The following is a 14,281-nucleotide window of genomic DNA, read 5'->3' as shown; positions in this document are numbered from 1 at the left end:
TAATTATGTTAGTTCTTTGTTGCTGTATTTATTTATTTATTTATTTTTCTAAAGAAAGAATGAAAATGGAACATTTGTCTGTCAGTACATGTTTTGACAGTGCAGGCCAAGTGTTCCAAATAAACCTATCTTTCAAAATTTGCAAATTTCTCTATAATTTTAGCTCAGAATTGTAGTTACACATGCATATTCACTTTGATCCAAGAAGTTCACCATAATTGTTCCCTTTATGTCCAAGAAGGCAACTATGAAGTAAGTATAGGTCCCATTACCTGTCACAGAATTCAATAAAATTATTCCATTTTACTTACTGAGATTAGAAAAAAAATTCTTTAGCAAGCTTAGCAACTTTTATGTTTTTAACTGTTTCAAAGTGTGGCTAATCATCTAGTAGAGTAAAGCAGCCATCAATAAGAAGATTGCTTTGAACACCATAGTGCTGGAGTAGGCGTGGTATGCCGGTAGGGGTGGTATGCGAGTCCCTTCCTCTGATGTTTTGAGCTAACTTATCTAGCACTTTATTGGGGCGGGAGGGAGGGGGGGGGGGGCTACTGTGTAATGTGGGTTTCGAACTGTGGTGCAGCTCAGCATTTTTCACATCAACGAACATTGCCAGTGGAGCTTAGTCCTTCATTTTCTTGGAATAGCCATTTTTAGGTGCAAACAAACTGTTTTAGTCTTGTAGTCTTTTAATTGAAAATACAATGAACACTAATATTAACATAGAATTTTTTTTTTGACACAGTTGCTCTGATTCATTATGGAAAATCAACAATTAACTATTACTTATATCAGTACTTGAAAAACTGCATGAACAATTGAGATGTTTACTGATGCTACAATTATGTTCTTTTTTACCACATTTCTAAGTTTTGGAAAAGGGAGCTTTTTCTGCTGTTTCTCAGTACATTTTTGTAAGGCGAGAAAGATCTATCTACAGCACAAGAGGTCAGTGGCGCATATTTCATCTCCACAATTGCCAATGACCCTTAATACAGTTCATCTGTTTTAAAGAATTTTTGTGCAGTGTTGACCCATCTGGTATACTGCAGCTGCTGATAAAAAGTCGAGATTAAAGCTGTCTACTGCAGTATTTGTCATCACGGAAATGACAGTTGAATCCATGTTTATTCTTCCTATTGATGCTCATAATAAGAGCTGTGGGATCTTTGTGTTGTGGTTTACTTAAATTTAAAAGAAACGAATACTAAGAAGATAGCAGTAACTAAAAAATGAGAACATGATCGTGTAAAATGTCAGCTTTAGTTGGATCACATATGGCAAGTCAGTAAATAAATTTTAAATTTTGATTTGAAGATCCAAGGAGAAGAGGAATCCTGTGTTTACTTATTTATTTTTAACAGACATGGCAACAAATTACTTGGCTGTCAGTTGTGAAATTTGGGTCTTCCCCGATCCACTGCTGGAAAAAACTTATTTTCGACAATTTCTGTTTAGTAGTGACAAAATTACATTTAAAGCATGCTATTCAATGTGCTACAGATGCGCTGTCTGAATTCCATACCGAGCGGAGCTTTGTTGTCGATGTAGTGCTCACCCAATGGTGCTACCCGTGCTGAAGAGATGGCATTCCGGCCACTACGAAATATTTAACATCTTATTTTAAGAAAACTGTTTGGTTAAAAAATAAATTAAAGAATGATCTTTGCATATCTTACAGTTTGACCTCTTCACTTGATAGAGGGCCCTTTATTTTCAGTATTTGTCTTAGTTACTGTGCTGCATCAAATTATATAAAGAATTGCCTGGGATTTTAAAGAATTTTGCAGAGGTAAAAATGCATTGCATAAGTTTTGTGTTTGGTTGATTTTAGCTCATACATTGCTGTGTGTGAAATGTAGCAGTAGTGCTTAAACAAAAACCCAGGGGCCATGTTTAAACATGTCATCAGCACCTGGGGTGTGGCAGAGCATGGCAGATTAACTCGTCCACAGCAGTCAAATGGTTAACATATATATCTGTTGTCCAACAACAGCATGTGGTCATATTCTCAAAGCAAAAATGCTACAGATCTGCATCATACGCAGTGTTGATTTCAGTGCGGGCTACACTTCTTTTACCTTCCGAATTGGTCGTGTGTATGTAAAGGCTGTTAGTGACACCAAAGTTAGTGTCCAGTTTCTAGTGAATGAGACAGGAACTGAAATTGAGGGTAGCAAAGTATCAGCTGAAATGCTTAACTCTGTTTTCAGATGTTCTTTACAAAGGAACACCCATGGGAACTGCCCCAACCTAATCCTTGTACCAATGAAAAGATGAATGCAATAAGTATTAGTGTCAGTGGTGTTGAGAAACAGCTGAAATCGTTAAAATTGAACAAATCTTCAGGGCCCGCTAGAATCCCCATCAGATTCTATACTGAATTTGCAGCTGAGTTAGCCCCTCTTCTAATTATAATCTGTCATAGATCCCTCAAACAATAAATGATGCCCAGTTCTTGCAAAAAGGCATGGGTCACACCCATATACAAGAAGGGTAGTAGAAGTGACCCATAAAACTGCCGTCCAGTATCTTTGACATCGATTTTTTGTAGAATCTTAAATCATTTTCTGAGCTCAAACATAATGAAGTATCTCTGAAGAAAATGACCTCCTCCGTGCCAACTGGCATATATTTCTAAAGCTTTGATCATGTGAAACCCAACTTTCACTTTTCTCACATGACATACTGAAAGCTGTGGATCAAGGCATTCAGGTAGATGCCGTATTTGTTGATTTCTGAAAAGAATTTGACTTAGTACCACATCTACGCTTATTGTCAAAAGTACAGTCATATGGATATCAAGTGAAATTTGTGACTGGATAGGACTTTTTGGTAGAGAGGCTAAAGCATGTTACCTTCGATGGAGAGTCATTGACAGGTGTAGAAGTAACTTTGAGTGTGCCCCAGAGAAGTGTGTTGGGACCCTTGCTGTTCCTGTTGTCCAAAATGAATAAATGTTGTATCGTATGATTAAAATATCAGTGAGTCACTGTTGGAATCGACCAACTCATAAAAATACCTGGGTGTAACATTTGGTAGGGATATGAAATAGAATTGTCACACAGGTTTTGTTGTGGGTAAAGCAGGTGGTAGTTTTTGGTTTACTGGTAGAATACTGGGTAAGTGGAATCACTCTTCAAAGGAGATTGCTTACAAATCACTCATGTGGCTAGTTCTAGAATATTGCTCAAGCATGTGGGACCCGTACCAGATAGGACTAAAAGGGAATATTGAATGTACACAGAGCAGGGCAACACATATGGTCACAGGTTTGTTTAATCCATGGGAGGGTGTCAGAAATATTGAGGAAACAGAATTGGAAGACTCTTGAAGATTGATGTAAACTATCCCGACGAAGTCTGTTAACAAAGTTTCAAGAACCAGGAATATGCAACAACCCCCTATGTATCATTCACATAGGGATTGTAAGGATAAGATTAGAATAATTACTGCGTGCACAGACCTATTCAAACAATTATTTTTCCTGTGCTCCACACATGAATGGAACAGGAAAAAAACCATAATAACTGGTACAGTGAGACGTACCCTCTGCCATGCACCTCAAGGTGGTTCTCAGAGTGTAGATGTAAATGTAGATGTAGACTAAAAAATAATTAGACTTGAGTATCATAAAGATGCAGCAGCTTGCTGACACATTATTGAATTGTAAAGATCTGAGTCATTGTGCATATAGATTCTTGATTTTAGTGCCCTGTATAAATTTATTTATGTTTTTCTATTAAAAACAGGGTTTTATTGCGAAAGTCCTTTAGCCCCTACTTGTTCTGTGAAAATCCTATTTAGCTCCTATTAGGCCTTTTTGGATTCTATAATGTTAAAACCTTCCAGTCTGGGCCCTGATCCTTGGCATACTGGGTGCTGTTGAGAATTACAGCTGCCCATGGGCCAACACTTAAACTTATACCATGATTACCCGTGGCAACCTCATTACAGTGTTGCACTCATTGCTGAAAAGTACTTATATTCATTGTTAAGCCCCTGAAAACTTCCTGTAAGTATATTTGGATGTAAATATTTGTTGAACATTCCACAGTTACATTTTCTGCCACATTTATGAAACATTTCCATATGCTTGTATGTGATTAGCATTTTGTGAAACACTGAACACACCCTCCATGAAGTGATATGGTTTTGTTCAGAAAATTGATTTTCTTTTCAATTTATTTCTTTTCTTAAATCTTTGTTTCTATATTACATATGAATTACCTTGGAAATTAAAATTGACACTTAAAATTCACATTCACATTTTTGCCAAATAAATGTGTCTGTCATATGGGTTATCCAGGTTAGATTTCCATTAATCTCGAGAATTTTTCTGTGATGGGACAGGAAGAACCCAGCTTCATGAGGCCAGTTGATGTGCTACTTAATGGAGAAGTAATTGCTTCAGTTTTGATGAGCCGATGTTAACAGTTGGGGGAGTAGTATGCTATTTGCCCACACACTAATTTTCAGTGATCGTGTCAGACAGAGATGGACACAGTGAATGATCGACAGCTCTTGGTCCATGAGGCTGCTTGTGGAGTTTCTTTTGAGTCTTTTTAACTTAATAATTGCTAAATGAATTATTTACATTTACTTTTATGACAGCAAGCCCATTGTTTATCATCTAATGAAAGTAGTGATATTGCTACAGTTTTACAGTGTTAAAATATCTACATTGTGACATTACCGCTATTTTATTGGAGTAACTATTTGTATTATATGTCAGCTACTTTGCTTTGCAGTAAGTGGATTTTCTGTCCTACCACAGAGAAAATCTACTGCAAGCTATTATTCCTAAATTATATATATATATATATATATATATTACTTTACATAACACAATAACTCACCACCAATTTAAATTTACTGCATCGCGAAATACAGCTAGCATAGTTCATGCTTAGTGGGAATCAACGTGGTTGTTGCCAGACCATACATATCTACAGTTCCAGGTGGCTAGTCAACATTCCTGCCATACTTGCTCTCTACCGACTAATGCATAACATGCGACCACCTAATACCTCCCTTGGGCATAATTGGTTTTACTTAATGTGTGTGCATGTTGAAATCATTATGAGCTTCTATTGATGTTGCTAGGCTATTAAATATGGCCCATTAATAATTATCCTTAACTGTTTCATTGGTATTTTTATGTATCAGTGCCTGCCTGGGCACAGGTGGCCACTTAAGCCTAGCCTATATAGGGTACTCAAATACTATGTGACGTGGCATTGCATAATGAACAGTATGTTTTTCGTTATCCTGCATAAATGTGATGGCAAGGGCCCTTGTCCAGGAAGTACGTGTACCATTCCAACATTTCCATGAAGACCTCTAAATTTAATAATCTCTTGAATTCTGTGATAAATTCCACAAGTTTTGCGACTTACATGTGAGCTTCTCTGCACCATGTTTACTGCAATACTCTTAATTCTTTGTTGTCTTCACGTTGATTGATTCATTTTTTTGCTTAATTTTGTCAACTTATTTTCTCTTCAACTAGTAATACAAAAGTTGGTGTATGTACTTTTAGTTGCATGGACTAGTTAAACTGCAAAACTGGGACTTAACCTTCTAACTAAATAAGTGTATAACTTCAGGTATGTAATTTTCTGGTTCTGTTATTACAAGAACCATTGCTACTAGACTATCACAAAAGCTTTCTCTAGCACAAGCTTTCGTTTTTAATCCAATGTCCTATCATGATTCTGAAAAAAGATACTGTTATTATTATAGAAAAGTTGTAGTATATTGTAAATACGTGTGGATTAAAGGAGCCCACACAATGAAAAACAGAAACATTGAACTATTATTAGCCACACACAAAAAGAAAGAAAATTTGCTAGCCTTTGGAATAATTCTTTTATGAGATAGAGTGAAATACTCACAGAAAACGTGCACACATGCACAAATATGCCTATGCCCCTACATGGTGCCAGCTAGACTTACCAGTGCTACTGCTGCAATTCAGCAAATGGACAGGTCGTGGTGGGGGTAGTGTCAGGTGGGGTGATTAGAAGGAGTGGGAGGCAGGGAGAGGGAAGGGAGGTGGCGCAGAGGGAGGCAGCAGGCTTGCCTTCTAGGAATTTGGGAAGGTAGCAGGTAAACAAGCTAGGCATGGGATGCAGGGTTGTAGGAGCTGGTGTCAGTGGCACACACGGAAAATGACATGAGGACATGAACTGGGAGGGAATGGGAAACTGTGGGGTGGAGAGTGGTGAAACAGTGGGTTATGTGAGATTGAGGCCAGCAATATTATGGGAGCAGAGAATGTGTGTAAGGATAATGCCCACCTGTCTAGTTCAGAGAAACTAGTGGTGGAGAGAAGGATCCAGATGGCTCGGGTTGTGAAGCAGCCATTGACATTGAGGATGTTGAGCGACAGGATGAACATTTTTGTTCTTGGAAGTAGTTTGACAGTGGCCATTTGTACGGGCAAACAACTGGTTGGTAGTCATACTGACATAAAAAGCTATGCAATGTTTTCAGCAAAGTTGTTATAGGCTATGTGAGCATAACTGACAACCAGCTATCTGCTGGGGGGGTGGGGGGGGGGGGGGGCGAATGGCCACTGTATAACTGTTGCCAAAAACAATGTTGGCCATCCAGTGGTGCAACATGCAGCTGAGCACAAAATGCTAAATTTCTGTGGCTGCTTCACAACCCAGGCCATCTGGATCTTCCCCTCCACTATCAGCTTCTCTCAACTACGCAGATGGAAGTTATCCTTAAAGCACATCCTCTTCTCTCATAGTCATACAACCCTCGATCTCAGGTAACACATCGTTCCTGCACCCTATACCCAACAGTTACCCCTCTCTCCATCCTATCATCCTCTCCCAATTCAAGTCACCTTCAGTGTGTGCTGCTCCTCACCAGCTCCTGCAACACTGCGTCCATCACACACCTAGGTAGTATACCTGCCACCCTTTCCTTCTGCATTCCTAGCCAGCAAAACAGCTGTCTCCCTCCGAGCCACTAGCTATCCACCACAATCCTTCTCCCTGCCACCCGTCATTGTTTCCTTCCACCCGACTCTGCCCTTACCACAACCAGTTCACTTGCTGAACTACAGCACTGGCACTATTCCCAGCCAGCACCATATAGCATCATAGATGTGGTCTCTCTCTCTCTCTCTCTCTCTCTCTCGTGTGTGTGTGTGTGTGTGTGTGTGTGTGTGTGTCTGTGTGCGTGTGTGTGTGTGTGTGTGTGTGTGTGTGTGTTCACCTTTACTCCAAAAGTATTTACAAGATACTATTATTTCTATGCTGGTTGAAATCTACCACTATCCTGTGTTCCAACTTGTGCTGTCCAGTTGTTTCAACTTTGCTGTCCAGTCATCTTTTATCACCAGTCCCAGTTACTGTTATTATCTAATCAAAACCCTCATCCTTCCTATTTGGTGATCATTGTATTCAGTCAGGCTTTTTCTGATGTTATTCAAGGTTCTGAATATTAAAACTCTGTCTATCTCTAAATAATCTCAAATATATTTTTGTGTGTTAAAACTTCGCATGAAATTATTGTTGGGTGTACCATTACAATAAATTCCCATTCTGTAATCAGGTGTGCTGCAACACACTTTGTGCCTATAATTGCATATTTTACGTTATTGTGTTGGTTCTACAGAGGGATTAACGACGACGATTGTTCTCTTACTCGAGTATTCATTTGTTCAAGAATAGGAATATTTCCATGTCTTATGTTCTGTAGCACAGCTGTCTTCATCATTTAATTGGTTTGAAGTGTATTAAGTTCTCATTCATGTATGTGAGAAAATCCAAATCTGCCATCATTTTATTAAAGCTGTTTTCTAATATCTGTGGAATTTTTTGGTGGACCACTTAGAATTTATTTTGCATTTCTAAGACAGTATGAGCCCGTTGTTGAAGTATACAAGTGCAAAACCACCTTTTAAAAATCAACTGTAGGATATATTCAACACATTTCATATTATAATGTTTGATATCACTGTGAACAGGCAGTTAACCAGGCTGTCAACTTGTGTTGCATCCTCTTTTCTCTTCATTAGCAATGCACATCAGTATTCATGTTTGGAAGCTGAAACGTATGCCACAAAAGAGTGTGTCAATAATTCTGATGAAATAGTTTCGCAACCACATTCATTAGTTGTGTTAGTGTTAGATGAAACTATTATGTGCGATTGATGTACAACGTTTGATGTGTTGTTGTTGTTGTTGTTGTTGTTATTATTATTATTATTATTATTATTATTATTTAGTCTCGGTGTTGTAATGATGGGAATTAATTGAAACTGCTGTATAGATTGACAGTAAATGGAATTCGTCTTTGATCTGACATCCTATTAGTATTGTTAGTTATATGGAATGTATAATAAGTAGAATGAAATTGCATACGACTGGCTGCTTGCCACTATTTGGTAGGTAACTGAAGATATAAATATGTGCATACCCCCACGCCCTCCTCCTCTCTCTGATTTTTGCTGCCTGCCACTGGGTGGATTATTGGGTTAATAATTGCCTGAGTAGATCCCATTTGTATGAAACTGATTGTTTCTTTGATAGAGAGTTCAGTCGGAAAATAAATGGTCCGTAGAAGTCCCTTTAATTTACAATTTCTTGGCCATATGAATACCAAGTATGTATGTATGAACGGCATACAGAATTCTCGTCCATTTTGTAGTATATAACTACCTTTATTAAATGTATGATTTTTTTTTTTATCTTGCTAGATATACCATGGCCCATATCTGGGCATGCCCACCATCAGAAGGGGATGATTATATATTTCATTGCCATCCAGCTGAACAAAAGATACCTAAACCGAAGAGACTTCAAGAATGGTACAAGAAGATGTTGGATAAAGGCATAATAGAGAGGATAGTCCTTGATTATAAGGTAATTATTTTATGCTCATTAAATTTCAGCAGAAAGTTATAAAAGCCTTACTGTATGAGTAAAAATGAATGGTTACAATGTTCTGTGTTTTTGTAAGTTCAGATTTGAGCCTGTTTTGTTTGGCCTTACTTGATTTTGTTGTTACTTCTATTGAAAATAAATTTGACAAGCTTTTTATTATTATTTTTTCAAATAAAAACTCAGGACAAACCACAATAAAAGTTGCAATGGCACTCGCTTGTGATTCAAGTCAGATTGCAGTGTACACTGTGTGGATTTCCTCACATATTGATCTAAATCCACTTCTATTCCTCTCCTCCAGTATCCCTTATCCACTCCCTGGTTCATTGCTCTGACCCTTCATTACGAGATAACTTGTGGTCCTGTGCTTTCTGTAAAATCTCTCCCATAAACTTTGCTGGTACTACTGCCCGTGCCCCTAGTCTCGTTTCCTTCCACAACAGTCTGTCACAAGTGTGAAATTTTGATTGTGTTCTGTAATGTTCACAGTAACTGTCAGTGTTCTGTGCTTCCTGCCCCTGTGCAAGACCATGACTCAGAACTTTCACCACTGTTACTTTACTGTTTAATGTCCCTGCATTCCTGTGCTTCTTCCTGGCTTGGGTGCCACTTCATAGTCGAATTCGCTAAGTCTCAGGGTCCATTTTGTCAGCATGCTGGGCTGTCAGTCCAAATAACCACTTCAGAGATGCATGGTCGGTCACTGCTTGAATCCCCCCCCCCCCCCCCCCTTTCCCCGATTCTTCAGAGATAAAATGTAAAATACATGACACTCTAAATGAGGCTGAACATACGTTTTTGTGTTGGATAGTTCTTCTGCGCTCTATTCAGCTGTCTCGATGTGTAGGCTACAGGGTGCTCTTCACTATTAATCTCCTGGTGTAAAACACATCCCAAAGCATGATTAAATGCATCATGCGAAAGGATTAATTCCTTCAAAAGTCTGCAAATAGTAGAGTTGGGGGGATATCAAAATCACTCTTTAATTCTCCAAATGCACCCTGACACTCTTCTGTCCATATGAATTTCACACCTTTCCTTAGAAACTACGCGGTGTGTTATGTCAGCAAACCCTTTTGTGAATTTTCTGTAGTACTTTGAGGACCCCAAAAAAGATTGCAGTTCCTTAATCAATGTAGGCATTGGACTCTTGTACTTTCCTGGAAGGCACTGACCAGCTTGTCTCATTGTGGGATAAATGTATTAATAGTTCTTGTAGAAATAGTAAACAGCCAATCAGTTGACTGCTCACTATTTCTATAAGCAGATTTCACTGTACTTTAGAATACAGTAATAAGCTTTGAAATAATAAACAGTATAAACATCCCCCAGGCTGTGGCTAAGCCATGTCTCCACAATATCCTTTCTTTCAGGAGTGCTAGTTCTGCAAGGTTTGCAGGAGAGCTTCTGTAAAGTTTGGAAGGTAGGAGACGAGGTACTGGCAGAAGTAAAGCTGTGAGTACCGGGCGTGAGTCGTGCTTCGGTAGCTCAGTTGGTAGAGCACTTGCCCGCGAAAGGCAAAGGTCCCGAGTTCGAGTCTCGGTCGGGCACACAGTTTTAATCTGCCAGGAAGTTTCATATCAGCGCACACTCCGCTGCAGAGTGAAAATCTCATTCTGGAAACATCCCCCAGGCTGTGGCTAAGCCATGTCTCCACAATATCCTTTCTTTCAGGAGTGCTAGTTCTGCAAGGTTCGCAGGAGAGCTTCTGTAAAGTTTGGAAGGTAGGAGACGAGGTACTGGCAGAAGTAAAGCTGTGAGTACCGGGCGTGAGTCGTGCTTCGGTAGCTCAGTTGGTAGAGCACTTGCCCGCGAAAGGCAAAGGTCCCGAGTTCGAGTCTCGGTCGGGCACACAGTTTTAATCTGCCAGGAAGTTTCATATCAGCGCACACTCCGCTGCAGAGTGAAAATCTCATTCTAGTTTACTTACTGTTTTTTTTCCATCTGTCTCATTTCTGTTTGATTGCCCCTTATACTGGGTGTTCCATTTATCTGATGACCGCCTGTGCAGCACAGTAGATGCTGGGCAGCAAGCACTCAGTTGCCTGGCAGTCAGATGTCATGTTGCCTGTCTACTGCTGCGGTACAACATGGCTACATTTAAAATATAAGCAAATAAATTTTGTAGCCACCCATGTCACACAAGGAGATGTTGGGATTGCCTGCCATTATTTTCCATGCATTTCTGACATCTTCTCAAGAAATTATTAATCACACAGTGTAATTGTCTCTGAATTATTGAATTAATTAATTCATGAATATTACCGTTGAGTTCCTCTATCGTGTAAGGATTTGTTGTGTACTCTTTGTCCTTCACCGTAACCCACAAATAAAAATCGCACAGAGTTAAATCAAGACTTCTAGCAGGCCAGATATTGTTACTAATCACTCTTTCACTGAACACATTGTGAATTGTGTGCAAAGAAACATTGGCCGTATGTGCCCTTGCCAAACATTGTTGAAAAAATTTTGCATAATGTTTTGCACATATTTTCCATGTGTAACTGTGTCATTAAAAAAAGTGGGCCTATTATTCTGACACCACTAACTGCATGCCACACCCATATTTTCTGATCATGAAGGGATTCCCCATGAAACACAACTGGTCTGTCTGCACTCCAATGTCGGCATTTTTGGGAATTATCATACCTGTGTAAATGGAACCAAGCCTCGTCTGAAAACAGAATGAGGTAAGGATCCATTTCACTGTCATGTACTTGTTTTAAAACTCATTTTCAGAACTTAATCCTGTGCACAGGATCACCAGGTCAAAGTTCCTGTACTATTGATATTTTATAAGGCTGTAGCCCAAGCAGCTTGGCACCTCTTTGTACAGAGGTGCACAATATTTGTATTTGCTGCGAAAGATGTGCAAGAGACTTTTTAAGGGAATTTTCCAGGCGGTATACAATGTCATCGAGACGAGCTTCTGTGAGCACTGTATGTCATCGATTATGCCTCTTGTCTTTCTTGAACACATCCCGTTCCACAAAATTGGCCTGCAGTACCCCGAGCAGGTGGTCATCAGTTAATGGAGCAGCATGCATATGACCTAATTTCTGTTTTTTTTTTTTTTTTTTTAAAGCTGAGGTAGCGTTCAGGAAAAATATGACCCATTTTCTATTTCCGTCCTTGCCTGCTGAGGTAGTACTCCAGCTCTGACATAGAAGTTACAGGAAACCCCCATTTTAATGAATTGCTGGGCCTCCTATACCCTGCGCAACATAATTAAAGCACCACTTTTTCAAAACCATGTAATTGTCCCATGTTCTGTTGCACAAGCTTGAAATTTGGCTCAAAGGTGCCTTCAACCTTACTAGTGCAAAAGCATTGTGTCCTGTCCTCTGAAGTCACCCTCAGGCACAACAATGCTTCATACAGCAAGATGTTGACACATATGGAAAAAAAAAGATGAGAGCTGAGAAGTGCATGTGACATGTAAAGTTATTGAAGTCAAATTAGCACTAAATTTCATCACAGTTCTACCCGCCACCACTGTGGACATGTCACATGATAGAAAGGTTGTTACAGGCATTCTTACTCACATTTAACCCTTCTTTTGATGCCTCTGCGATGGAGGTTAAAACTGCAATGTCCAATGTTGAAATCACGCAGGTTCCTTATGAGTGACAGCAAAACATTTCAGACGCATTGCTCCTCGGAATCAAAATGAAAAGGCCTCGATGTGGCATAAAGGGCATCAGTGAAATCACCCTTTTCCTTGGGACATTGATTCCCATGCAGTTCATGGTAGAAAGTGACAATTCACAGTGCGCCCATAAATGTGACTTTTACAGGGAAAATCTGCAAAATACTCTTACACGTCTGCAGACAGGCAATTTTTCTCAGAGGTGCGTATCAAGCAGTTGCCTCTCTGCAGACACCTTAGGCTACTTTGCAAGTTTTGTCTGTAAAGGTAGATTTTTAAAGTTCTCAGTAAATGCAGATAGCTGCCACTGAGGGTTTTGCCAAACTGGGGTTTTTAGAGGAATCCTTTGCTGTCTTATTCTCAAATGTGTCAATGTTGCACTTCTCTGTGAACACCACAGGAGGGCGTGAAACTCGTGCACTGTAAAGGATAGGGATCCTTTGCTACTTTGGATCATTTTCAGATTTTGTTGAATGGTTGTGAACAGTCTCTAATGACTCAAACCTGTACAAGAGAGCAAAAATTGTGCTCACGCTGCAATCCAGAGGTGTATGATCACATTTAATAGGAATGCAGCCTCACAGTGTCCACAGAGGAGGACTGAAATGTCCGAGTGTGTCAGCAGTGTCAAAGGTTGTTAAGAATGTCTTTCTAGTGCTCATTGTACTGCGAACTGTCGGCCATGGAATGTTTGGGGAATAATCAACATCCCAAGAAAGGGGTGGTTTCATTGATGATGCCTTTTAAGCCACTCCCTGAGGCCCTTTCATTTAGATTCTGAGTGGTAGTTTGTTTGAAATGTTTTCCGTGGCCACCCATAAGAAAACTGTGTGATTTCAACTCTGGGTGTCACAGGCTGACCTCCATTGCAGGGGCATTGAAAGAAGCAGTGAAATGTAGGTAAGAGGGGTGTGAAGACCTTCACATCATGTGACACTTCCATGGTGGCGTTGGGCAAAATTGTGATGAAATTTGTGCCAAAATGGCATCAGTAATACGCTTTACATCACATAAACTTCCACGTGTCAACACCTTTCTGTGTTTAAATCATCATTGAGCCTGAGGGTGACATTGCAGGCTGCCACATTGTAGGCACCATTGAGCCAAATTTCAATCTTATGCATTGGAATGGAAGATAATTGAGAGATTTCAAAAATTAATCCTTTAATTCTGGTGCACAATATAGTTTGCTTTAAATGAGTGTTTTCCATAAGTGGCGGCTTACCACACTTAAATCAAAGGCGTGATCAAAATGTAATTTCAAACTCTTTAGATGATGTAAGTATTTCTTGATCACAAGCTATCTTGCTGGAAACTAAAGTTGTTTAGCTTGACATCAAGGTTGTTTTCAATGTATAGTTACTGTAAAATCCCCTGTTTGTATCATGATTTAAAGAAAGCATCCAAATGAAGAGTTTAACACGGAAAGAAAGTTAAAGAAAATTCCTTAGTAATGACCTTGGTTTCATAGCAAAAAAGTAAATAAATAAAAGCCAATAAAGTTAGTTTGCTTCTTTTTTCCAATGTATTCTACCAGCGGGTATTGTCACTGCAGCTGATTGATGTTCCAGGACTATGAAAAATTCCACATGTTGTATCGAATCCTTACACAGGTATGGACAAACTTCTTGCAGGTGAATCCTCCTCCACCACCTCCTCCTCCTCCTCCTCCTCATCATCATCATCATCATCAACATCAAAATCACCCTTGTCACCACCTCCA

The 14,281-nt window shown here is 39.4% G+C and overlaps 1 protein-coding gene across 1 annotated transcript in view; it reads left to right on the top strand.

The window, feature by feature from the left end:
- The window catches only part of LOC126176273 (CREB-binding protein-like), a 172,806-nt gene that overhangs the window by 126,444 nt on the left and 32,081 nt on the right, over nt 1-14,281 (top strand). The window contains exon 24 of the mRNA XM_049923422.1: nt 8,723-8,888. Within this exon, the coding sequence (XP_049779379.1) occupies nt 8,723-8,888 (166 nt within the window). The remainder of the gene's footprint in view (nt 1-8,722; nt 8,889-14,281) is intronic.

The sequence above is a fragment of the Schistocerca cancellata genome, chromosome 3, assembly GCF_023864275.1.
Source record: "Schistocerca cancellata isolate TAMUIC-IGC-003103 chromosome 3, iqSchCanc2.1, whole genome shotgun sequence".
Classification (NCBI taxonomy): domain Eukaryota; kingdom Metazoa; phylum Arthropoda; class Insecta; order Orthoptera; family Acrididae; genus Schistocerca; species Schistocerca cancellata.
Note: the sequence above shows the minus strand (reverse complement) of the source record. Positions and strands in the feature narration are given on the sequence as shown.